General features: G+C 35.2%; 1 protein-coding gene across 2 annotated transcripts in view; it reads left to right on the plus strand.

Annotated features, from left to right (window-relative positions):
• LOC133217869 (cadherin-8) overlaps window positions 1-23,861 on the plus strand; it is a 148,950-nt gene that overhangs the window by 97,294 nt on the left and 27,795 nt on the right. For both annotated transcript variants that reach the window (XR_009726988.1, XM_061363671.1), the window contains exons 8-9: window positions 1,675-1,811; window positions 18,944-19,065. Coding sequence is in view for 1 of the 2 variants with exons in the window: in XM_061363671.1 (XP_061219655.1) it covers window positions 1,675-1,811; window positions 18,944-19,065 (259 nt within the window). In the remaining variant the exon portion in view is untranslated. The remainder of the gene's footprint in view (window positions 1-1,674; window positions 1,812-18,943; window positions 19,066-23,861) is intronic.

A 23,861-nucleotide genomic window follows, 5' to 3' on the forward strand; every position in this document is an offset into this window, starting at 1 on the left:
AATCCCAATTGCTAATTAAACAGTGGTTTTCACTCTTAAATCTGTTAGTTGTTAATTACCTTACAAGCACGATTATGCTTGATCTCTATTAATACAGTCTGTAAACATTTAAACATTAGAATTTTGATATATTTTCATAATTTAGAACTAATTTTTTGAACGTGTATTGTATCTTACTGGATGCACTACAGAAGCAATCTAATTGAAATGTATCTCTCATTCTAAATATGAAAATATGTGACACTGAAATAAAAAAAAAAAGATGAACACCATAATCTAAGCTTTGAAATCAGATATTAGTACTATGTCTATCAAAACCAATTGTGTTGTGCTGGAATGAGTTTGAGTTCATCAGAATATGTTTATTGTAGCATATAAAGGAGCTTTGAAATCAGAACTTTTTTTGGAAATTGCTTTTGATAAAGCATAAACCAGAATGGAATAACTGATTTTCAGATAACTGTGTCATTGTCACTGTAACAAAATATACTCTTGGTCTTTTATCAGTGAATATAGCAGCATATTTGCAAAAAGTAGAAATGTAATGGGGAACTGACAGTCTAAGTCCCTTTTCTGACCACTATATAATGTGATCCAGTCTTATACTGTATCCTAACTCAGCCTATTATGCCTAGATATAATGCAGAACAGATGTAAAAACTGTCAGTGCATGCTGTTAAGTTCTGTAATACATAGACACAAAGGCTTAAAAGGCTTTTATATTAATCCACAATTAGGATTCAGCAAAACCCCTTGAAGTCAATTTTTGTTGAACTGTATCAATAGTTTATCACTAAACACTCTCATTTCGTACCTCTCCTGTCAAAAAATTGGAAGGCTTAATTTTGTGATTTACTTTCTTTTTGCAAATAATGCATTAATAAAATAACTCTGTGAAAATGGACAAACATAAAAGCTTTCCTGGAGACCCTGTTGTAAGCATTAAATCATTATCCTGCTTAATGCACTGTTGGAGCAACCTACTGCAGCTCCTTCCTGTTGTCAAGCTGACTGTTGAGGCTGCATAATTTACCTGGACATTCACATTTGCAAACTCCAACTGCCTGTCAGATGAAACTTGTTTTGTTAAAAATCAGTGATGTCAATACATAAAACAATGAGTCCTTCAGGGTCTAAAGTGTTTCATGGGAAAAATGGTGATTCACTGTGTTCTGCCCATGGAGTTGCTTGACCCATAACCAGATAATATGCTTGGTGAATAGTTCATGCCTCATTAATCTGAAATTTATTGGTAAAATAATATTATTCAGCCCTTTTAAAAATAACCGTGAAGCCCACCATTTTTGTGTGCCTAATACATTACTGTTGAAATTATCATCAGTAGCTGTGAAATACAATAGAAACTGTCTAATAAATGTGATGGATTATGTAATTAACTCTTGATCAGCACCGTTTTTCAAAGATGTTATCCAGTGAACCTGAGGGCATTTTATGACCTTCACACTGGGTATACAGCTAATTACTCCTTAGGCAATAATTATAAGCTTTTTTAGTCTCAGTTTGTCATTTCGTCTTATAAATTATTATGCTATTGAGCTTCTCAATGCATTTGGCTATAAAACTGCAGCTCTCGGAGGGCTCCCTAGATTGTCTTGTGATTGTATGGATTACACCAGCTTCATTAAGTATATTACAGGGATGTCTATTTTGTAGGTTTTCCATTGATCGGCATACTGACCTTGAGAGACAGTTCAACATTAATGCAGAAGATGGCAAAATAACTCTGGCAACACCACTGGACAGAGAAATGAATATGTGGCACAACATAACTATTGTAGCTACTGAAACTAGTGAGTATTTGTATATACTGATTTCCAGTTCTGTTTGGTTTATAATGGATTTTAACAGCATGTGCGGTGGAAGCTATATAATTCAGTAAAAAGTAAAACCCACTGGATTTTTAAATTACAGGATTTTGGAAAGAAAACTTACTTTCTGCTGAAGTTCTTTTTTTTTTTTCCAAACTGATGGGGCTTTTTCAGTGCCTATACCAATATATATTTTCAAGAGATACATGAGCACATATGTACATGGTATATAGGATAAATGTTAAAAAATATTTTTAAAATCCCCCAAACAAAGCCTTACATTTAGTTATAATAAAACAGAAAAAAATAAAGCTTTAATATTGTAGAAGTAAATTGTATAGTCTGCCCAGAAGTTCTTAACACTGAGTGATATTATGTTTCAGTACCATAAATGATTAAGGGTATGGGTAATGTTGCATGAAACTAGTCATATTTGGTACATATGAATGCACTTGCTCCTATACAGCTATAAACAAGAACATGGATTGTTCAGAACCACAAAACTGTTGTGGCTGACCTGCACAACTGAGCCCTTGGGAGCCAGGAGTGTCACCCTCATCCTCAATTTTAATCATGAAGATTTTAATCAAGAACAATTCTTGATTAACTTGGAATTGTAGGCGCTGCTGACAGGATCGCATATGACAATACAATTTCTTATTAATATTAGCACTCTATTTTAGGCTATACATTTGACATATTGAGGCAGAAGAACAGATTCAGAATGTAGGTCTGTCATCCCATGTCATCGTCATAACTGAAACACAAACTATGAAGATGTTTCTGCTGATGTATCTATTCTGCAATCCACGTATATGCATAATTCCCATATGTGCATACACACTTGACACAATGTTGAAAGAATATTTGTCTTCTGAGTCTGATGATCAGTGCTGCTAATCCTTGCATGTAGAAAATAGGGTGATGTTAATGCTTGCTTTCCTCCCAGAGTATCTTTTTCAAAGGATATAGCATTATGATACAGAACCCTTAATGCTCAGTTTCATGATTCTGTAGCTGTGACAATAATGAATGGGAGGATAAAATTTGCTTATTGGGCCCTTTTTTGTTGTGCAATATTTTTCTGTGGTACTTGTTTTCAGATACAAACATGTTAGAAACCTGTGACAGGTAACTGAAATGGCATACAGAAATGAGAAAAACAGGTCTGAGCATAAACTGGGCTCTCAGTTTACAACCCCTAGAAAAGGTGTTTCTATGACCTACTGTAGCAATGTGTGCATTTCTTTGCCAGCAGTGCCAACCGTGCTCTGTTAATTACTGTTAAATCTTGCAGGCAAACATTGCTTTGATAAATTAGTATGAATATCTTGTGCTTGCAGGAAGGCCAAGTCAACACAGGGAGTAGAACTGCATAAGGAAAGAAAAGCAAGCTCTGGTTTCATACAGCAGATTTTTCCCAGATTAATATCAAAACTGTGAATAATTTTGATGACTTTAAAGGTGAAGGGTATAAAATTTCCATGCCAGTTTCTCAGCACATGAGGAATGTCATGAAACTTACCAACAGCATGGAAAGCAAAATTACTCATTTTTGATCCAAAGTTTCCAGACGTTGGAATAGTAAGATCTAAAGTGAAGTAATTTTACGTTTTTTCCTCCAAAAAAGTAAAAATAAGAATAAAATAAAAAGAATGACTTTTCAAGAAACTCCTCCAATTCAACTTTTAATCTCCATTATACATGTGTGTCAGACCAAACTTAACAGAAGGACACTTCACTAAGTTACATCAGAATAAAGTCTGCCTGTTGCATCTTCAGAATTTTAAAACATAATTATGCTCAAGAATTTTGCAAGAAATCAGCCTTGTCATTAGACTTCATGGGAGTCTCAGTGTCTCTCATTGCTGTAAAATTGCCTCTTATCAGACAGGCTATGAAAATAATAATGCCAATCTTGTTCTAAGCATTTGCATTCCTGCTGATGGCTTATTTTCGCATTCCTAATATAATTATTTGACATTTACATAAAACAAGAGCTTAATTTTGTAGACTACTATCATTGCTTATTTAAGAGAAATTATTTTTAAACTCCTCAAGCAGAAACTAAATCTGTTCATAGAACTGTCAAGCAGGGTGTAATGGGCATTTTTAAATTTTTTTTCCAACACGGTAATAAGCAAAATCTCTGTTATAAAGTAATAGAAATCTGTTGGAGGCAGACACAAGCAACAAAAGAAAATAGAAAGTGTGTCATTATACTTTCAGCGACAATAATATTAATGGACTGCCAATTTCTCCCATAAAAATAAATATGTCAGCATCACTCGTATGACAGCATTTTCTCTTCCTAGGCTACCTGCTATCCAGACTCATTTCAAAGCTCACCTCTGTTCCTGGGGGCAATAAGCAGACCATTTCTTAGCCATTAAACTTGCTTACTAACCTCAAGTCATGATTGTGTTTGTTTTTTCTTGATTCCCACCATAGAAGATCCTAAATACACTTTGATGTATCAATGCTTTCATAGATAAACACCAAGTTCTGCCAAAACGCAAATCTCTTTCAGAACTTGGTGCTGGTAAGTTTTCTGCAGCTAAATTTGTGCTTAAATACCAGCAATCTTTGCCAGTTTTCTGCTGTCACCATGACAAAATTATTCTTTTGTATCATACCTTAGCTACTGGGGGAAATACTGAGGTGGGCTACATACTGTTTGCATGCCCCCTAGAGATAATTCTTCAAATATCCATGTGAATCTTCTTTTTGGTAACTAAAGATGAAACAATGCAGAGAAGGATGAGTGCAAAAAGAGTGGACTGAGCGTGATTAATGTGCTACAGGTGATACTGAGTACTTCACATACAGTATCAGTATTTCACATGCAGTTATACATTTTGCAGTAGTATAGTCAAAAATCAGTAGATAAGTTCCTGCTGCAGCTTTGATCCTCTCCACTAATACCCTTTAATTTGTTTACTCTTAAATGTTCCATTTGCTTTGCACATTTGTTTCTATTATATGATTTCTTATACTGTCAGATCGATTATTGCTTATTTGTTGTTTTTTTCCTCTCCAGTCATGTGGTCACTCCTCTATGTTAGAATCATAGAATCACAGAGACATAGAATAGTTAGGGTTGGAAAGGACCTTAGAATCATCAAGTTCCAACCTCTCTGCCATGGGCAGGGACACCTCACACTAAACCATGTCACCTAAGGCTCTGTCCAACCTGTCCTTGAACACTGCCAGGGATGGAGTATTCACAACTTTCCTGGGCAGCCCATTCCTTGTGGCCCTCCTCTGGACTTGTTCCAACAGCTCCATGTCCTTTTTATGTTGAGGACACCAGAACTGTACACAATACTCCAAGTGAGGTCTCAGGAGAGCAGAGCAGAATGCTGATGAACTCTGTCACATGGATTCTTAGGAGAAGAGAATTTTACAAAGAACTTTGACATCTTTGAAAGATCACTCTGAAATACAGCCTTAATGCTGGTGATATAAGCTTCATCTCCTGGGAGGTGGCTAAAATTAGGGTTAGGGTTAGGCTTAGCATTCACAGATGTAAAAAGACTGTATCTCCAGGGGCACAACTGCTGTAAAAGGCATGCCAAGAGGAATATGGCACAGCACCAATCTTACTCCTTCCACAACTTTCTCATTTAGGTGAGCCTTCGTAAAGGAGATGTAGGCCTCAACTCAACAGTGGTGGCTAAAATTAGGGTTACGGTAAGGATTAGCATTCAGAGATCTAAAAAGACTATAGGTCCAGGGACAGTAGTGCTGTAAAAGTCATGGCAAGAGGAATGTGGCACAGCACCAACATTCAGAGATCTAAAATGACTAGAGCTGCAGGGGCACTAGTGCTGTAAAAGTCATGGCAAGAGAAAAGTTTCCCAGCAGCAACATTACTTGTTCCAGAACTTTTTCAAGTGGGCAAACCTTGATGTTGGACATGTAGGCCTCAAGTCAAGAGAACTGCCTAAATTAGGGTTAGAGTTAGGGTTAGCATTTTGAGATCTAAAATGGCTAGATCTCTAGGGGCATTAGTGCTGTAAAATTCATGCCAAGTGATATATGGCAGAGCAACAATATTTCTCCTTCCAGAACTTTCTCAGTTGGGCATGCCTTAATGCTGGTGATATAAGCTTCATCTCCTGGTGGGTGGCTAAAATTAGGGTTAGGGTTAGGGTTAGGCTTAGCATTCAGAGGTCTAAAAAGACTATATCTCCAGGGGCACAACTGCTGTAAAAGGCATGCCAAGAGGAATGTGGCACAGCACCAATCTTACTCCTTCCATGTCTTTCTCATTTAGGTGAGCCTTCGTTAAGGCAGAAGAAATACATGTGTTGACACTAAAAACAAGAGTAATACTGAAAAATATTACCCCCATGAATTGATTCTTAAATTTTCTTTCCACATTACTATACATCCAATTTCACTCTGCAGATTAAGTGAGGAGCAGGAATATCTAGGTGATTACAGGCTAAAGGGATCAGGCTTTCTGGCAAAAATGCACTTTCCCTGAGAATATACCTTTTGGTCTGTGAATATAAAGCGTGAACTTTGTTTTTCCTCTCTGACTCTGGACTTTAAATAGTGGAATAATGAGATTTCTTATTGTTTTGTGGTGTCATTGTGACTTATATGAGCTTAAAATAGCATGCCAAAGTTGGGAGTTTTATTTTAGTTAGTTGCTTGAGAGAATAGGGGTGGATAGATCCTTGCTCTGTAAGTTGGGGCTGATGCTGCTGCTCATATATTTGGGCTCTCTGGATATAGATCTGGATATAGAGCCCTGAACAGGAAAGGAATCTAGGGGCATATGCAAGCATTCTCTGAGAGCCTGAATTGCTGTTCAGTGAGAATGAATTATTAACTTACAGACATTTCCTTCGGTGCGTCTTTTTTGTGTGTACAAAGGCTCATCACATCTTTGTCTCCTTAGTCCTTTGTTGAAATGGAATTTTCAGCTATTCATTAAAGCCAAGACACTAATAGTCATATGTAATCCTGTTCATCTGAACACACAAATCCATTTTTTAGTTTGTATAAGTTACAATTATAGCTATAACTGCTGTTCCCATTGACATGCTTGTGTTGCATTAACTGGTTAGCAATTTTCCTGGGCAGTGAGGCAGAGCGGAGTTCAGGCTGGGCTAACCTCCTTGGGATTCTCTCAGTTTCTTGTACAGGTTTTGCAGGACTTTCTAAGTTATGTGTTGTCAATGCTGCTCAGCTGCTAAAAGAAAATCAAATAGTCATGATTTATTTATCAAACATTTTTGCTGCGGTTTGCACAGGAATTCAGAATCACTGGTCATTCAAGCTATCAGATTGTCTTAAATGTACAAGGCATGTAATAATTGAGCTCTATCTTCTTTCTGCCTCCAGCTCCATAGATTTCCATTTTTATCTTCTAGTGGCTGTAACAGCCACATAGAAGATACTTCCCCAGCATCCTCACAGTGTGCCTCATTAATGCTAAGGAACTGCCCTGGTTTTCAGTCATTGCTGGTTAATTGGTATAACAAAAGCAGTAATAAATGGAGAACTAATGTAGTTTTAAAACCAAAGCGAAGACTTATCTCAGAGAACCTATTTTAACTTAGGCAAGAAAGAAGTGTACTAGTAAGATAATTTAACTGGACAATATTCCTCCCATTTAAATATGAATATCCTGATATTTGCATATTTATTCCCCCTAAACTGGAGAGCTGAGATATGTTTGAGATACAGGATTCTAGTGAATTCTTTGAAAACAAAAAAGTATCCTATAATGCATTCACTATTAGCAATGCTTATCTGGAATTAAGAAAAAAATAATGAGGTAATCCTTTTCTCAAGAATATGCATATTACATAGCAGAAATTCATTGAATGATACCATAGATTTCAACAAGAAAAAACTTCTAAACATATTATAGTTGTCAGATGCTGAGATTTGTGAAAAACACACCAACAGAAACCACAGCTCATAAACTTTAAAGACAGCTAAATGATGATCTCTTTAAAATCCCCAAGCTTTCTTTTACCTGACATAACACCGAGTGGGCTACTCGAGATTTATTTTTTCTTCACAGCCTTTTTTTATGACCATGTGCAGCACTGATTCCTCATGCTGCATTCAGGCTGAATAGCAGCTAAGTGAGTGTACTCAGGCATAGACAGGTTCTTTTATAATTAGTAGAGACTCAAGCCTTTCCCAACATACTAGGAAATAGAGAGAGGAAGCATGCATCCAGTTGTTCTGTTGTGCCTGGTTAGAAGAAGGCTTTTCTAAAACTTCTCCCTCTTCTGACACTCTGTGCGTCATGCGTGTACACATTCGACAGATCAGTCCACTGGGGAATTCCAAAGCTGGTGCCGGACTGCCTGGGAGAGTGTATTTCTCTTAGACTAGAGCAATGCTTTTAGCCAAGTTTTAAATCTCTGAATGTAAGTGTTTTAATGGAATTTCTGTTTTCCTTTTTTTCCAGGCATTGCAGTCATGCAGCTATTATTTTCATGTTGATTGACTGCTTCATCAAATAATTCTCAGTATTCAGCTTCACTTGCCAAAAAAAAAACATACTAGTGGCTAGCTGATCTCCCTGCCTCAGTACTTGGCAAAGTACCAGAACTGCCACAACTAGTAGAAATTCTTGTGAATTATTAGTCAAAGTAATAGATGAAACTTCAGACAAGATCTTGAAATGTAAGTGGGGATTTGACCACAATAAATATTTTCCAGGCACAGAGCATAGGAATCTCAAGGACAAAGCTGTGAGCTTTATCTGACAAAGGTAATTACCCATACCGGCTGCATTCTTTAGAAATGAAGAAGTATGAGGCAATTGTATCATCTAATGGGAAAGGGCATAAAGCCAGAAAGACTCTTTATGGTTTACCAAGAATATAAATACAATAATTGAATCATCACCCAGCACATGCTCTACTATAGTATTGTATATTCCTTTAAAATTTACAAGGACACTAATTAAAAAGGAAGAGACATATAATTACTCTTCAGAATAAGCCTTTAGCTACAATATACTCTTTAATGCCATCAATACCTTTATGCTGTCATTTATTTAATTTTGTTTAGCCTTTTATTGTAAAAATTACTATAGGCATTATTACCAATAATTCTAACACTTTAGGGAGTTACTTTCATACATCATATAATTACCTCTAATTTCAGGAAGTTTTAGAAAGAAAAAGGAGTAAGTCTTTATGGAGGTTTAAACCAGAAGAGCTCAGGAATATTTACCTTTTTTACTTCACCCTTTTTTCTCTGGGTTAGTGGAACTCAAAATAGCTAATCCATTATTTTTGTACAGAAACACAGAATTAACTAATGTAGGTTTTATTCTTTTGTGCATAAATACAGGGTAACATAGAAATCCATAGATTCTAATGGGTCATGGAGCATTTGCTACTGGTCAGTGGAGAGTGGATATATCATATAAAGCTAGTCTGCAGTTCTCAGCTGTGAAAGTGCAGACATTTCACAAACTTTCCCATTAGTGTTTTCCACAGATCAAGAATAGCAGGAGGGGTGATCCTGATAGATAATAGCATGGGAGTGGCCACGTTATGAGAAAATGCGGATGGAAATGGAGTGTACTTATGAAACAATCTCTATATAAAAGTCTCCGTAGCTCAGGAGCAAACATTAAAATTCAGGTATGGGATGCTGAACAGACGATAGCAACCTCTGATTTCAGAGGAAAGTATGTCAGGCAGCTGTGAATAAAGGATCTGAGTAACTCAGTGCAAAAAAAAAAGTCAGAGGAGGTAATAAAGATAATTATGGCAAGGAAAAGGAGAGAGATTTGCACGAACACTTTAACTTCCTTTATTTCTGGTTTCAGGGGATTATAAACCAGGCCAGACATCTTAGTTCTAGATTTACAAGCACTGATTTCATAAAACATACTGGAATTGTGAACACTGTTCAGAGTTAAAAAAAATAAGGTTAGGATACTAAGTGGTGTTTTAGAAGGGAATAAGGCTTTCTCGGGCACAAAACAGATAGGGATTCGAGTAAGGAATATGAGGGTCATTAGTGAAAACATGATTGACTAATTCATGTGAAGTTACTTTGAGAAAACCGAAAGCATGTTTAAACTGACAATATACGTATTATATTAGCAAAATGAGTACATCTAACAACTGGCCATCTGCATTTTGCATATTTAAATTAGAATTTCTGAATAAAATATGGTTAATCTTAAAAATACTTTGTAGTATTCATCTAGTTTGATGAGCTGAATTCATTTAAGTGGAATTTGACTAAAATCTCCACTTTTTTTCTGTAAGGCTGAAGCAAGGGAGTTGGTCAGAGTAGAGGCTTGTAACTGGATGTTGTTTAGTCAATCTTTTTTAAGCACATTTCTTTATAGAATGAAGACCCTCCTCAGGGTAGGAAGCATAGAGCAACTTCAAGAAAAGTTGCTGAATAGCAAAGAATGATAGTATTTTCTGGCCAAAGAACAGAGGAGAGGATTTTTTAAAGGTATATACTGACATGCTGGGGAGATCTTTTTGCTTATTGCTGATGGTATGCTAGTAAGAATGGCTTGATGCTAAACTAGAACCCTGATTCAAATCTGGCATATCCAGCAATATTTTATCTGCAAAGGAAATATAAGAGTAATTAACTGGTACTGTTACGAAAATAAGTCCCAGGAAGGGAATGACTTTTAAATACTTCTATAATAAATTCTTTTTTAATAAAAATTTTTATTAAAATATTTTGATGTTTCATCGATCTGTAAGAGAGGGATTTCATTTGAGCTATTATTTTATTGTAATTATATCTTTTGAAAGAATCAGAATATTCCAGACATCTTGTCCTCAATCAGTCTGCTTATTGTTATTATTATTGCTGCTAGTCATTATAGAATTTCATAGCTAATTATAATTGGCAATAAGACCTTGCATATCTAAGTCAATATTTTATAACATTTTAATATGCATGATGTATTAGCATATTAACAAAATAATTGCTTTAAAGTATGGGCCAGATTTCTGACTGGTTCATGCTAGCACAACTCCCTTGATTAAGCTGGAATTGAGCAACACAGCAGAAAATCATGCCCTAGTACATCTGTTGTGACTTAAAACTTTTTTTCAATCACTTTTCTTCCTTCCTGTTCACTGGCTTATTTTTTAAACCCGTTTCTGTCGCTTAATGGCATCATATTATTTTCTGGAATCTTTCTCTTATTGTTACATTTAGAAATAAAACATATTATTTCCTCACAACAATGAAGGCATTGCACTGCCTCAGAAAATCTGGAATCTGAATTAGGTTTGTGGTGCTGTCATAGAATCAGAATCATAGAATCATAGAATAGTTAGGGTTGGAAAGGACCTTAAGATCTACAAGAAGTAAGAGCCAGCAGCATTTCATCACACTGCTGTTACTGTGAGTGTCTATAATAAAGGTCACAGAAAGATGTGGTTCACTGTGATTTTCTGTAGGTCCTGTTGCCAGAGCTCTTTCTTCTCCAATTGGTTGCTGCTCCAAGGAAGTGGAAAAAACTTTCTTCAAAAGTTTATAGTAGTGTGAGTTTTGTTAAAATGATGTGTCTGTAGAATAATGCTTCCACAGGTTACAAATGCTGTTTTGCTATTGCATATTCTTGAAGTGAGGTGTAATTTTCTTCCTTTTCCTTTTCATTTTTTTTTAATTTGCATTGTTTTTTGCAAAAAATGTAACTGTATAAATTCCACCATTTCTAGCTTGCCTTTCTTTATAGTTTCTAAGGCCAGTGGTAATAGCTTCTAAAGCTTAAACCATATTTTTAATTTTTGTAATCATAACAATTCAACATTGGAATATGTGACATGGTTCATTTACTGAAGGTAACATAACTTCAAACTACATCCTGACTTGCATCCTCATTAGAGACCAATCAGGCCCAACAACACTGTAATGTGTCAGAAATGCAGGTTGTTTTCTGCCAGCATTTGTTTAAGTTTTATCTCTGGATAAATGTGGGTGGAAGGATGTTGGCAATGTACTTTTATATTTTTTTTTCCCTTAAGGATTTATGTAGGATCTGCGAATAAACCAGAATTGTTTTCATTGTCATCGACCTGACATGACTACAGCAGCTTCCAATACAACCCGCTCAAGCAGCTATGCTAATAATTTATTTAGAGTTATGTATTTGTTTACTCATATTGATGTGTCACATATATCTTGATTATGTGTCACGATGAATATAAAGCTCGCTGTGGTCAAAATTAGATATGCAGAAGAACGCTCTCTAGGGACATGCTGTTTGCATCTGGAGCTTCTGACAAGAGACAAGTGCCTGAAACTGCTATTCAAATATCAAAAAGCTGCTACAGAGTCTGATCAGGATGCCCCTCCGAATTCTTTTCAAGCCTCATCCCATACCTTTGTTCCCCTGCTTGAGTTTCCCCCTTTATCTCTCCTAGCGCATATCCCATGCAGTCTAATCACTCTTTTATGCAGCATGTGGGTTACATGTAACAAGCACTTGTGTTACTGAGTACATCTAGTATCTACTGTATCTTCTAGCACTCTCTTATTGGAGTCCATGTAAAATAAATGGGAGGTGGTGACACTAGTGGCTTTTAAAACATAAGCACTGGGATTAAAGAGAACCTGCCATTCAAGGTGATTTATAATAACCAGAAACCCTTTAGTTTCTGGGTTGCTGGGGTTTTGAGAGGGTGGCACAAGGGGTGCCTATGCTTCCTATTCTCCTACAGCTCTAAGGTGGATATAAATTAGTTTCAACACCCTCTGCTTCCTCAAAGATAAAATTACAGCTTGCTGACCATGGCCCCTCATTCTCAGTCACATTGCAGCAGCAGATAACTTTTCCTCTCTTACTGTGCATGGCAATATTTAAACAGAACGGTGTCTTTTGATTTTCCTTTATAACTGGAGTTATGGTACAGGAGCCCCTCTTCACAGCTGTAACTGCATTTGAGGGGATGTTTTGCTTTTCCAATTTAGTTTTTCCTTTCCAAGTCCTTTAGATCTGTCTGTCCATTCAGACAAGACAATATCATTCATACACACCAAATAAAATATGATGCTTCTGTAAAAAAAATTGCAAATAATTCCTACTTTTGCAAACGTAGCTTACAATTCACAGAGTATCAATTTGTTCGACTGCTGTATATCTGCACATCTTAATGATATGAAAAATAACAAGGAGGTTGCATTTGAATGTCAAATTATAGCCTGCCCTTGGTTAAGGAAAACAAGGACTAACTGATTCCATCGATATGTATTGTATCTGTGCAAAAGGAACGTACTTTTTTTAAAATACAGTTTGATTATACAGTTTTATAAATCCAAGTTGATATTTTGAAGTTAAAGTGCCCAGCTGAAGTCCCTGATTTAATTTAAATTATATTTACTTTTTAATTCTTAGTTTATTTAGAATGTAGTAGAGACCTAATGTAATATTAAGAACAGAGACTAGATTAGGCTTCCAGAGTAGAAAAGAGCTGACCGAGTTCAGTAGAAGCCACATCAGGCCTTGAAGTGAAAGGGCAAAGTGCATGCCAACATGGTCTGCTTGCATCACTTTGCTACTACAATGACAGGCAAAGGCTCAATGGAGGGTTAGGTCGAATGTCACTGCTAAAACAAAATAAAGAACAATTATCTCTTTGGTCCTTTGCTGGCATGTTTCATTTCTCTGCAATTTTTAGGTAATTGATTCAGGATTTTTTTTTTTTAATTAAAGTGAGTGAAAACTTTGTCTGAACAAGGCCTCGAGGATATGGCTTTATTCAATTAACATTTTCTGGCATGGCTTGTGCATCTACCACAGACATTTTACTCTTTCGGTAATATTTGCAATCTGAATGCATAATCTCTCCTTTAGTCCTTTGGAAATCTTAGCTATAAATTTAGCTTTGAAGTCAAGTCTTGAAAATGTAGTCTGTCCTCAGTCTCCCCTCCTCCTTGTCCTCCTTTTCAGTATACATAGGTGAAATGCGCTCCTTGCACTCTGCCTCATTAGTGGGTATGTATGGTTCTGTGTTTGTCCACACCTCTTGCCTTTTGCAAGAGTCTGACATCTTTTTCATGGCAGTGAGAGGTGGAAAAGTGGACAAAAATGAAGAAGGTGGAAATCCTTGGTAAAACTTGTGACAGTCTATCAGTGAGGAAATGAAAATAGAATGTAACATAGCTGTGCTCATGACTTGTTCATCTTTCTTCTGGAGACCATGGTAAACTAAATGGAGTGATCAACTGAAGGAGGCAAAACTTTTCAACTGCATTACTATTTTTCTTCTGAAGAATGATTTAAGGAACAAACCTGAGAAATATGTTTCACATCTTTTTCTTTCTTCCTCCCTCCCACACACATGTTCACGCAGAGACTCGCCACAATCTGTACTTCTCTAATACATTCCAGTATGCTGAAATAGAGAAATGAAATGTTAATTTTGAAGCAGTGTTTGTTTCTTGTCTTAGCAACTTGTACAGCAGCCTTCCTGCTATGCACTGATCTGTTTATATTATTTTATAGATATACCACACCTCTTCATACTTTCTCATCTTTTAAAAATACAAGGATTTTGGGCAGGATCTAAATCTTTATGCAGAGATTTTTTTTTGTTTTTCAAATTTTATCCTAATTCAGAAATAGCTTATATTCTGTTATTTTTTAGCAGAAATACTGCCAATGGCTGATGTCTTTTCCTGACAGTTTCAGAGTCAGTTTCAGGCACTCAGTCTGTCTTGAATCGCATCATTACACAGCACTTCAGATAAATGAACACAGTGTGTGCTGCAGTATGTGATTTCTATAGTCAAACTTCAACATAAATAAAATTTCAGTTTCACAATAGTATCTGTTTCTCAAGATTCTTGAAGTTAGATTTGCCAGCTTTTTATGAAAAAAAATAAATTATAAGCTGTGATGCTATATAGGAAAAGGATTGCACAAAGAAAACAATAGCATAAACCCTGAGAAATAAAATTGTCCTGCATGTAGATTTTTTTGTAGTAATGACATCAGATAAAACCTAGATGAAGTCATGGGGATGGATCTGTTAAAATACAGCTTAATAAGATTGAAATATCAGGGATGTAAAGCAAGCACTGTTGTTTTTATGAAGTCAGTGATTCAGATTTTGTTTTGATTTCTCCGTTAGAACTAGGACTTCCCTTACTTCTAATCTGAAATATTACTATGGTAGAAATTTCACTGAATCAAAGAATCATGAAATACCCATTTCTGAGCCATGTTATGATAATAATAGTAATTATAAAAATAATAATAATAAGAGATGTGTTGTTATGTAGGAGTCTGCTTTCTATTCAGGCACTTATTTTTTTGTTGAAATGCAAGACAGCTTATGACTTTTTAATGAGATCCTTGAAATTATTTTTTATTAATTAATTAAAGGAAAACTGGATTCAACTGGATTTCTTTGGGTTAAACAGTTGATTAACTTAATTTTGCGCAGCCAATAATTATCTGTATGTATATCTGTTAAGGAAGGGCAGTGGAGGTGTTTTGAGTATGTTAATGAAGTGGTTAAGTGTTTATGGGAGTTGAATATCTGCTTCATGTTCTGCTAGTTGTAGCACAAGACCAATTTGATTTACAAGCCCTAGTTACTCCTAGTACTACTACTGCTGCATGCAGTACCAATGTTAAGAATGCTTAGTGTTTTGCATTATAAATTTTCAATGATACATGCACATCTCAGTTACATAAGGTTTTTCCAGAAAGGAAGAAATGTGTTGATTACAAGAAGAATTAGCAAGAGTCTGTAGCCTCCAAAAGTTCAGGATTGGAGACACTAAATGGCTTGATAGTGGGATTATTTTTTTTTCTTTTTTTTACTTTTACTTTGATTATCTCATCTACCTCATCATATTTTATCAAACTCTGTAGTCTTTTTTAATCCTCAGTAAATTTCAATGGGTATATTACCCAAAGATGAATGCTAGCAAGTTGTGTATTTTATTTCAAGCATGTAATAGTCCAATAGAATCTAGAGAACTGCAGAGAAAAGCAGAGTGTTTTAGGTGCTTGTAATTCTTGTAAACCTTTCTGTATGCATTTCTAAACTCCCCTGGATTGTCCATTATTTTGGGAAAATTAACTGAACTTTTGAGCTTAAGCAATCAGTCCTACTGTCTACCTGGTTCATGCAAGATGACTCAGTCTTCCTTAATCATACTGATAGGGTGGTTCATTGGGAAAAAAAAACAAACAAACTGGAAAAATAAGCAACCATCCAAAAAAAAAACAAAACAAACAAAAAAAAAACAACACAACCCTAAAACCAAGATAGTAATTAAAATTCAGTTCTGTCAGTAGCTGAGAAGGAACTGACTCTCCATTCATACAAATGAGGAAAAGTTCTGAACATGAATACTAATCACTGGGAAGGCTAACTGTGTATGCAGGACAGTTAGTCATGTGAACGCAACACTTTGCACACTCTGTGGAACAGGGTGGATCCACTTCAATTGCTTCCCACTTCTTAATTCAAGAATATTGGGCATTGCTAACAGGGGTGCATTTAAACTCGAGAGGGATGTCATCTGCATGCATGTTTTGCCGTTGAGAAGTTTGCAGACATTAAAAGTATGAAAATGGACAGGCAAAACTATTTTATCTTGACAGTGTTTTCATCCACAAGTGAAATCTGGATTTGTTGAGTGAAAATAAAAATTTGCTTGAATAGGTATGCTTAGGGCGGTTTTTATTTCCAGGGAAAACATTTAGCATAAAGAGAAATTTCATTGCAGTGACAAAAATAATGTTATGCATACCATGTGGTGGGCAGTACAAGCAGTAGACAAAATTCCCTCTCCATCTCTCAATAAATTTCATAATAGTCACAAGAACCCTAAAAGGAAGTGGATGTCCCCTTGTTTGGAGCTTTCCAAAAGAGTTGGGTCTCTTTTATGTTTAGCAAATTATTTTTTAAAATGAATTCTCATCAAGTTTCTAACTATAATATCTTTAAATTTGATGTTTGTCTTTCTAATGAAAGACAAACATTTTGGGGGCAGTCAGAAGGGACATGAATAATTTCTTTAGAACCTTATCTAATTAATTACATTTCTCTGTAATGTCTTTAAAATTTGAACTGCCATCATTTCATTAATTTAGATAAAAGTAAATCTTTAGTGTTTAAATGTGACACTAGTGCTGAGAATTCTGATAAGCTCAAGATTAATTGTCTTTATTTTTATCAAGATAAAAAAAAGTTTAAAATGTTTGGGATTCATCACTTGCATGTTAGCTTTTAAAGTCATTTATTTATATGTATTTATATATTTTATATAGAGATATATATTTAAAATGCATTATTATTCCATGGCATTAAGGTGTACTCACCTGTTAATAAGTAAGATCAGAAGACAAAAAATGGACGTAAACATTACTCTTGCAATATTGTTGTGGGGATTTCTTATTCTTCTGGAACATGTTTCTGAACTAAAACTTTTGACTTCAAATGGGAAGCATTTGGAGTCACATGTCTCGTAATCTTACATGTCCTATACAGGTGTTATTTTAATATTTCAGGTTATGCAGCAAACATAAAGCCTTTGTTTATAGCACTAGTAGATTTGGTGATAGCTTAGCTTTGTGTCTTTCAAAATAGTTATTTTTATACTGTTTCAAATTAATGTTAGTAGAGCAATTGAAATGTGCACATTTAGGTATACAGGTTGAGCCTCAAAAATTATGTCTGTCTTTAGGATACAAGTTTAAAAAAGGATGCAAGAGGTAGGATTTGATTAGGTCACAATAAAGTTAACCTTGATGGATGCCACGAACAATACCGTGTATATGGTAATTCTTAGTTATCTCTACCAGTTGTAGGACTGCCACCAGTTGCTACCTGCCTGCTGGTGGAGCCTCACCTGCTTCTACTTTGTAGACATTTATTATGAGGGGTCATTTAATCCCAGGCAATAGGAGCTTCTGTCCTACCCTTCCCTCAGCCAGTTCTGTATTGTCAGAGAACAGAATCCCCAAGTACTGATGAAAGCTTTGGACAGCTGCTAAGCTGTCACAAAACCAGTAAGTTGATATTCTTACTTATGGTAGTAACTTTCTTGCCTGCAGTAATAATTTAGGCAAAAGAACACAGTTCCATTAAAAGTCAGACTCAGGGTTTGAGTCACACTGTGTGCAGTTCTTCAAATTGTTGATAATATAAGCAAGATAAAATACTCTGGTTGTAAAGTAATACTAAGAGAGGGTATTTAAAACTAGTATTGAATTACTTGTAGAAGTATACATGTGCTATAGAAGGGGTTTTTAACCCCTTCAGGTCAATTGATTACCTCAGTTTAAACTGCATTCATGGTTTTGCTCTTTGGGGAAAAATAATCTAAAATATTTAGAAATAGCCTCTTAAATTATCTATACTGAACTTAAGAAAAGATACAAGGGACTGACTGTGAAATCTGTGCAAAGTAGAATGCAGCTGTTGGTTTAGTATTTCTTGATTAACAGCTTATTCTAATCTTCACAGTGAGAAACACTTCTATGCAAAACACTTCTATAGCAAAATATTTAAAAAAAAAAACAAAATGTAATTATATATTATTTCAATGAAGAAAGAAGTTCACAGGTCACATTTTTGGTCAGTGGTAGATGAATCAAAGCGCTTTAATAGTCTGAAGTGCTATCTAGTTTTGCCTATGTCAATCTACAGTCTATCTTGCTCACAGTGTGGGCCTCCACATTAATCGTATTTGTAATGAAGAAATAATAGATGTGCAGTCAGAACAATTAATAGAGTAAAATGCTCTGTGCTCTGCCAAAGATAAACAAAGAAATAAATCTATGTTGTTTACAGCTTTCCCTTTTCCATGTGTAATGGACTTTATCAATAAAACAATGCAAACTTCATCAAAGAAAAATATCACCAATTTAGTCTAAGAAAGATCATTGAGCTAATCTCCAACAAACGCTGTTTGCAATAGGGATTTATTTATTCTTTTCAAGTGTAAAATACTGGCCATCCTTCTTTATCTCATGCTCCAACTCCATGATCCATTACAGATAAGACAATCCAATTAAGCAAGAAAGAAGACAGGAAGATTATGATTATTCTGTAGGCATTTGTGTATCAGTCCCAACATATATGCTTACCTTTTTTTACTTTGATTTGCTCTCTAAGGAAACCACAGTCAAGTGTCCCGGGTGCCTGTTGCTATCAAAGTTCTTGATGTAAACGACAATGCTCCTGAGTTTGCATCAGAGCACGAAGCCTTTTTATGTGAGAATGGGAAGCCTGGACAAGTAAGTGTCTCCATGTTCTTATGTTGGTACGTTGATGTATGAGAAGGGAGTGCAGTTTCTCCCTGTCATCTCATCTTTATTGCCAACATGTATGCCTAAGTGTTCATGGTAACAGCTCTTAACATTCATTTAAGATAAACCTATGATCATATTCTGTGGCACATATGTCTCTATATGGATTTACTTATTTTTTTAAAGTATAGGTGGGTAAATTAAAGGTGGGTACACTAGGAAAATATACAGAAAAACTTGAGCGTCTTTAAGCTCCCATTCTTTCTACTCTGCTTGATAGGGCTCATTGCTTCATAGGTTCAGCGTTTTTAATAAGTAAACGTATAATCCAACCTAAATTCCGGTTTAGTTATTGAACTATATTGCAGCTGGTCCCAGGTATGATTTAGAATAAGCACTTAAAACAATAAAACCATTTCTCCTTACCCATATGTCAGTTGTAATCTCTAGTTAGTTCTTACTTTTCAATGACAACTAGGAAAAAAAAAACCCAAGAAAGCAACCCAGAACTTGATGGAAAGTCAAGTAAATTGTAACTGAGTTCAAAGTATCTAAAGAGGGATGGGGTCTTAGAGAAATGGAGTTCAAGTTTTCATTGTATTTAACAAAAAGAAAAAAAAAAAGTACTGAAGAGGTTATTTCCTTCTTGATTTAGTGAAATAAAAGGGTTGGCAAAAGAGTTTACACAGCACTTAACAAGGTGAAATAAACATAGCAAGATATCAGAAGCAAGATTTAACCTGTATAGCCTTTTCCAAAGAAAATGAAACAGATTTCATAAAGGGCACCTATTTTGAAGGACAAATGTACAGAAATAAGGAAAAATACCTCACATGCCACGTAACTGACAAGATAAAGATTCAAGAAAATGTACAGACTTTTAGAAAGTGTAAATGAGATTTAACTGTTGTCCAGCTTGAGAAACATTTTGTGTTGCAACAACTCACTGTTATTAGACTTTCTAATTTATTTCTAGATTGTGACATTTTATTTAAATAAACAGCAGTTGACAGCATGACACTAGACTTGTTACTTCGACTATTCCTGTGTCTCATGTGGGTGGTAGGCATTAAATTCACTATTCTCCAAAGAAGGTTACCTGACAATAGAGTTAGAAGTTATTTTCTTTTAGTAGTATTAAATGACAACCAATATAGCAGTATATGACAACCCACCTCTGCCAAGACCGGATTGTTGCAAAAGATGATTTCACTTCTAGCACCCCTTTTTTGTATATTAAAAAAAGTGTCAAAAATCTGTCATTTAAGAAATGAGAATTCTTTTCAACCACTGAAAAGCAGATTATTGAAATATGCCCTTATAGGCAGACAGTTATGCTACTGTTGGTATTTAAGTTTTTCTAGCTCAGAGTGGGTATCTGTTTAGCTCAGGGTGGAAATGTAACTACTCAGCATTTCACTGAGTAGTTACAGTTTCTAGGATATATTAATTTCTAATGACTGTACCTTTATCCAGGATTCAGTAAGTTTCCCTGAAGTCAGAAAGCTGTTACACAGTGTTTTCTGAATACATTTATCTAGATATTCATATCAAACTTCAGCTGGTTTAAGAGATGCTGAAAATCATTCACATTTCATTTTGGAATAAAATAATAAATGAGATGATTAAGAGTCAGCTGATAAAAGAGGGTTTTGTTTAAGCACTTTTGTAAAATTTATATTAAACCATTATGTTCTTCATTTTATCATCACCTCCTAAACTCTTGATCTGATGGCAGATGTCATTCTTGAGCATGAATCCCTGTGTGAACTTTACAGATGGTTATTAAATATTTGGTTGTCAGCATGAATGAGGTGCAACTGATCCTGCAATTTATTCTGTGTTTTAAACAAATAGCATTACTGGAACCACTTAAGTAAAAAAAAAAGTTACTATTGAGTAAGCACTTGATAATAATCGCCAAGGTTACGTTCTAAATTTAAGTCATCATTCAAAAATTATCTGCTTCTGTAAAGATTTTGATATCTACCAGAATCAGTTGTTCTTTCTTATGCTTATTATTTGAAATTTTTTAATAAATCATATTAATAAGACAGGATTTAGAATTCAAAATATTAAACATGACTCAGCTATGAAATAGCCAGTGTGAGAAAGAGGCTACTCTTTTTCATAGCAGCAAAAGCCTCTTTCTCCAAAGTTTAAACTTGAATGTTACATGTGCAGGAAAGGCACTATTGTATTGGGGCATTCCAGTCTATTTACATTTGCAGTTCAACTTAGATTTAAGTTTAAATCAAATTTGTATTTCTGTAAGGGAGATCACATTTGAACCTTTCAGAAAACCTTATTTGTAGCCCCTAAATATATTGAGCCATCTATCCCAGTTTACTTCTTAAGTGTTCTATTTTGGGTTGTGGTATAATTGCAAGTGGCAATTGCAGCTGCTGGTGATGTGACAGAATGTATCAAAAACTGTTGATGTATAACATCAACAGATGCATTTTTTTGCTTTAATCTACCTCCAACATTAGAGGTACAACAGCTAGTAGGAGAGGAAAGGGAGAGGATTAGCAAAAATATTTGTCCATGCAGATATTTATGCGCAACTTTCACATTTTTTACACACAACAGAAAGTTGCCCGAAATGGGGGGCTTTGTCAGTTTTAGGAAATAAAAAAAGTACTGTACTGTTGCAGTATCTTTAAGGTAAACATAAACTAGCTCATGCCTTCCCCTTTTTCTTTTTCTTTTTTTTTTTTTTTTTTTGCATAATTCCACTTGCTAAAGCCAGAGCAATCGTGGGTTTGTTGGCTATAGCTCTACAGTTCGTTGTTCTCCAGCCCAGCTAAATTATTTTCCTACGGTCCTAGAACAGAACATCTGTACTATTAAGAAAACTGCTTCACTCATTGTTCCTCAGTCCACACCCAGACTTTTCCAGCAAAGTGCTTTTTGCTTGAAACAAGGCTACAAAACTTTCAAACACTTAAGTAGTGCAGACAGTGATGTATCGGTGCTCAAGCCAGTGTTTAAACTAGAGCAATATAAAACTAAGTACAGTGTTCCTCCAGTCTCTTGCAATTTGTCTCTATTTTATTCAGTTCTCTTAATAGAATTGGCTTTTTCTAATGGGAGAAATCTTCAGATAGATCTTTGTCTCTAAAGAGCCAAAGCTGATTCAGACTGCAAAGCGTAGGTTCTAGCATTAAAGGGCTGGCTATTGCTGAAAGGGAAAGTTAAAATTGTACTGCTGTGAGTACTTATGGTATTGTGAGTCTGAAATGTAATTCAGAAATAACCATAAAGACTAATGTGACTGCAACAGTTTTTCAGAGTTGAAAGAAAAGTTTGAAGTTGGGAACCGTTCCAAGTTAGCTTAACAAGTTGCATTGCAGTATCATGTATTAAAATCACACATAGATAATTATGATACATTGATAAAAACTTCAGGCTTATATTTATCCCTCTGCATCATTCATTATGATTATATTGGTAATATTCTATAAATATTATTTCAGGCATAGTTGCTTTGTAGAAATGTGAAGCAAGATGCAGACTATAATGCTGAGTTGTCCTCAGGGATCATTTAACTATCCATTTCAATCACAGCTGCCTGTTAAGCAAAATATGCTGATTTACTATGTTTCTACTAAATGTGTGTGCAGAATCAAATATGTGCATGAATTTTTAATACAACATCAAAGTTGAAATTTTACAAGGAAGAATTTCATAAATGTCAAGACTGAAGAGCCAAAGGGTTATTAACCTTCACTCTAGTGCTTATGGATACATTGTAAAAAAAATCAGGTTTTGATTTCTTTATGATTAGTATTGACTGATTTTGTTATGTGGAACACCGTTGTTACGCATGTTACTACAGGGAGAGAAAAAACTTGTTTAGTGATAGGTACAGCAGGACAGCCCTGGACGATTTTCTACCATGTTCTGAACCACAAATTAAGAGTTGGAGAATTACTTCAATAGTGTTCTACTGCAAGATCACACAACACTGAGCAATAAAGTACACTCATCAGCATACTAATAAAAATGTGGTAATGAGAATTACTGGACTTTTCTTACTGCTATGAAGTAAAATATACAGGAGCTCTGTATCACTGTATGTATGCTATGCCATTTTTATTTTTTTAAGAGCTTATTTTAATGCAAATACACAAAGAAATAAGGTTGCTATGGGAACACTAACTCTTAATTCCTTGATGTGTGCATGTAACTCAACAAATATAGTGTTCCACTAAGCCTGTCTTTTGCATATAATTTTCTGTGCATTTTAAGGCAAAGAAAGATTTAGTAAACAATGAAGGGAATGGATGAAAAGAACTAAAGTATAAGAAAGCATTCTGTAGGCCATTAAAAGGTATCTATAGTTGCTGGAGGGGGTAGAGGAAAGGACAAAACATACAGCCAGCTCTTATTTCTTGAAAGTTTGCAACCTAGGCAAAATTCTAAGCTTATTTCATAAAATTTCCATGAGCTGAAATCCCTGTTATTAATGCTTTGGCTACTGGCTTTCCTGATATTTTAATTGAAAACCTGAAGACAGTGAAATTTTTAAGTCAGCTCTCTTACATAATACTGGAAAGAATTAAGTTATGTAGCCAGTAGAGGTAAAATTGCATAACTATCTGATAAACTGCACCTATTACAGGTACTTGATATTCCAGACTCTACTGTGCCAGACTCTACTCCTTTTCCCCTATTGCTTTCTGATTCTAGCAGTGTTCAAAAAATGGAATACCCACACAATACATCTTCCTAAAGATGCTTTCCATTCTAATTTGCACTTACCCATTACACAGAATGAC

Source organism: Neopsephotus bourkii, unplaced genomic scaffold (assembly GCF_033783945.1).
Source record: "Neopsephotus bourkii isolate Nb327-2 ecotype Australia unplaced genomic scaffold, CSIRO-AGI_Nbou_v1 NB_1161, whole genome shotgun sequence".
Lineage (NCBI taxonomy): Eukaryota > Metazoa > Chordata > Aves > Psittaciformes > Psittacidae > Neopsephotus > Neopsephotus bourkii.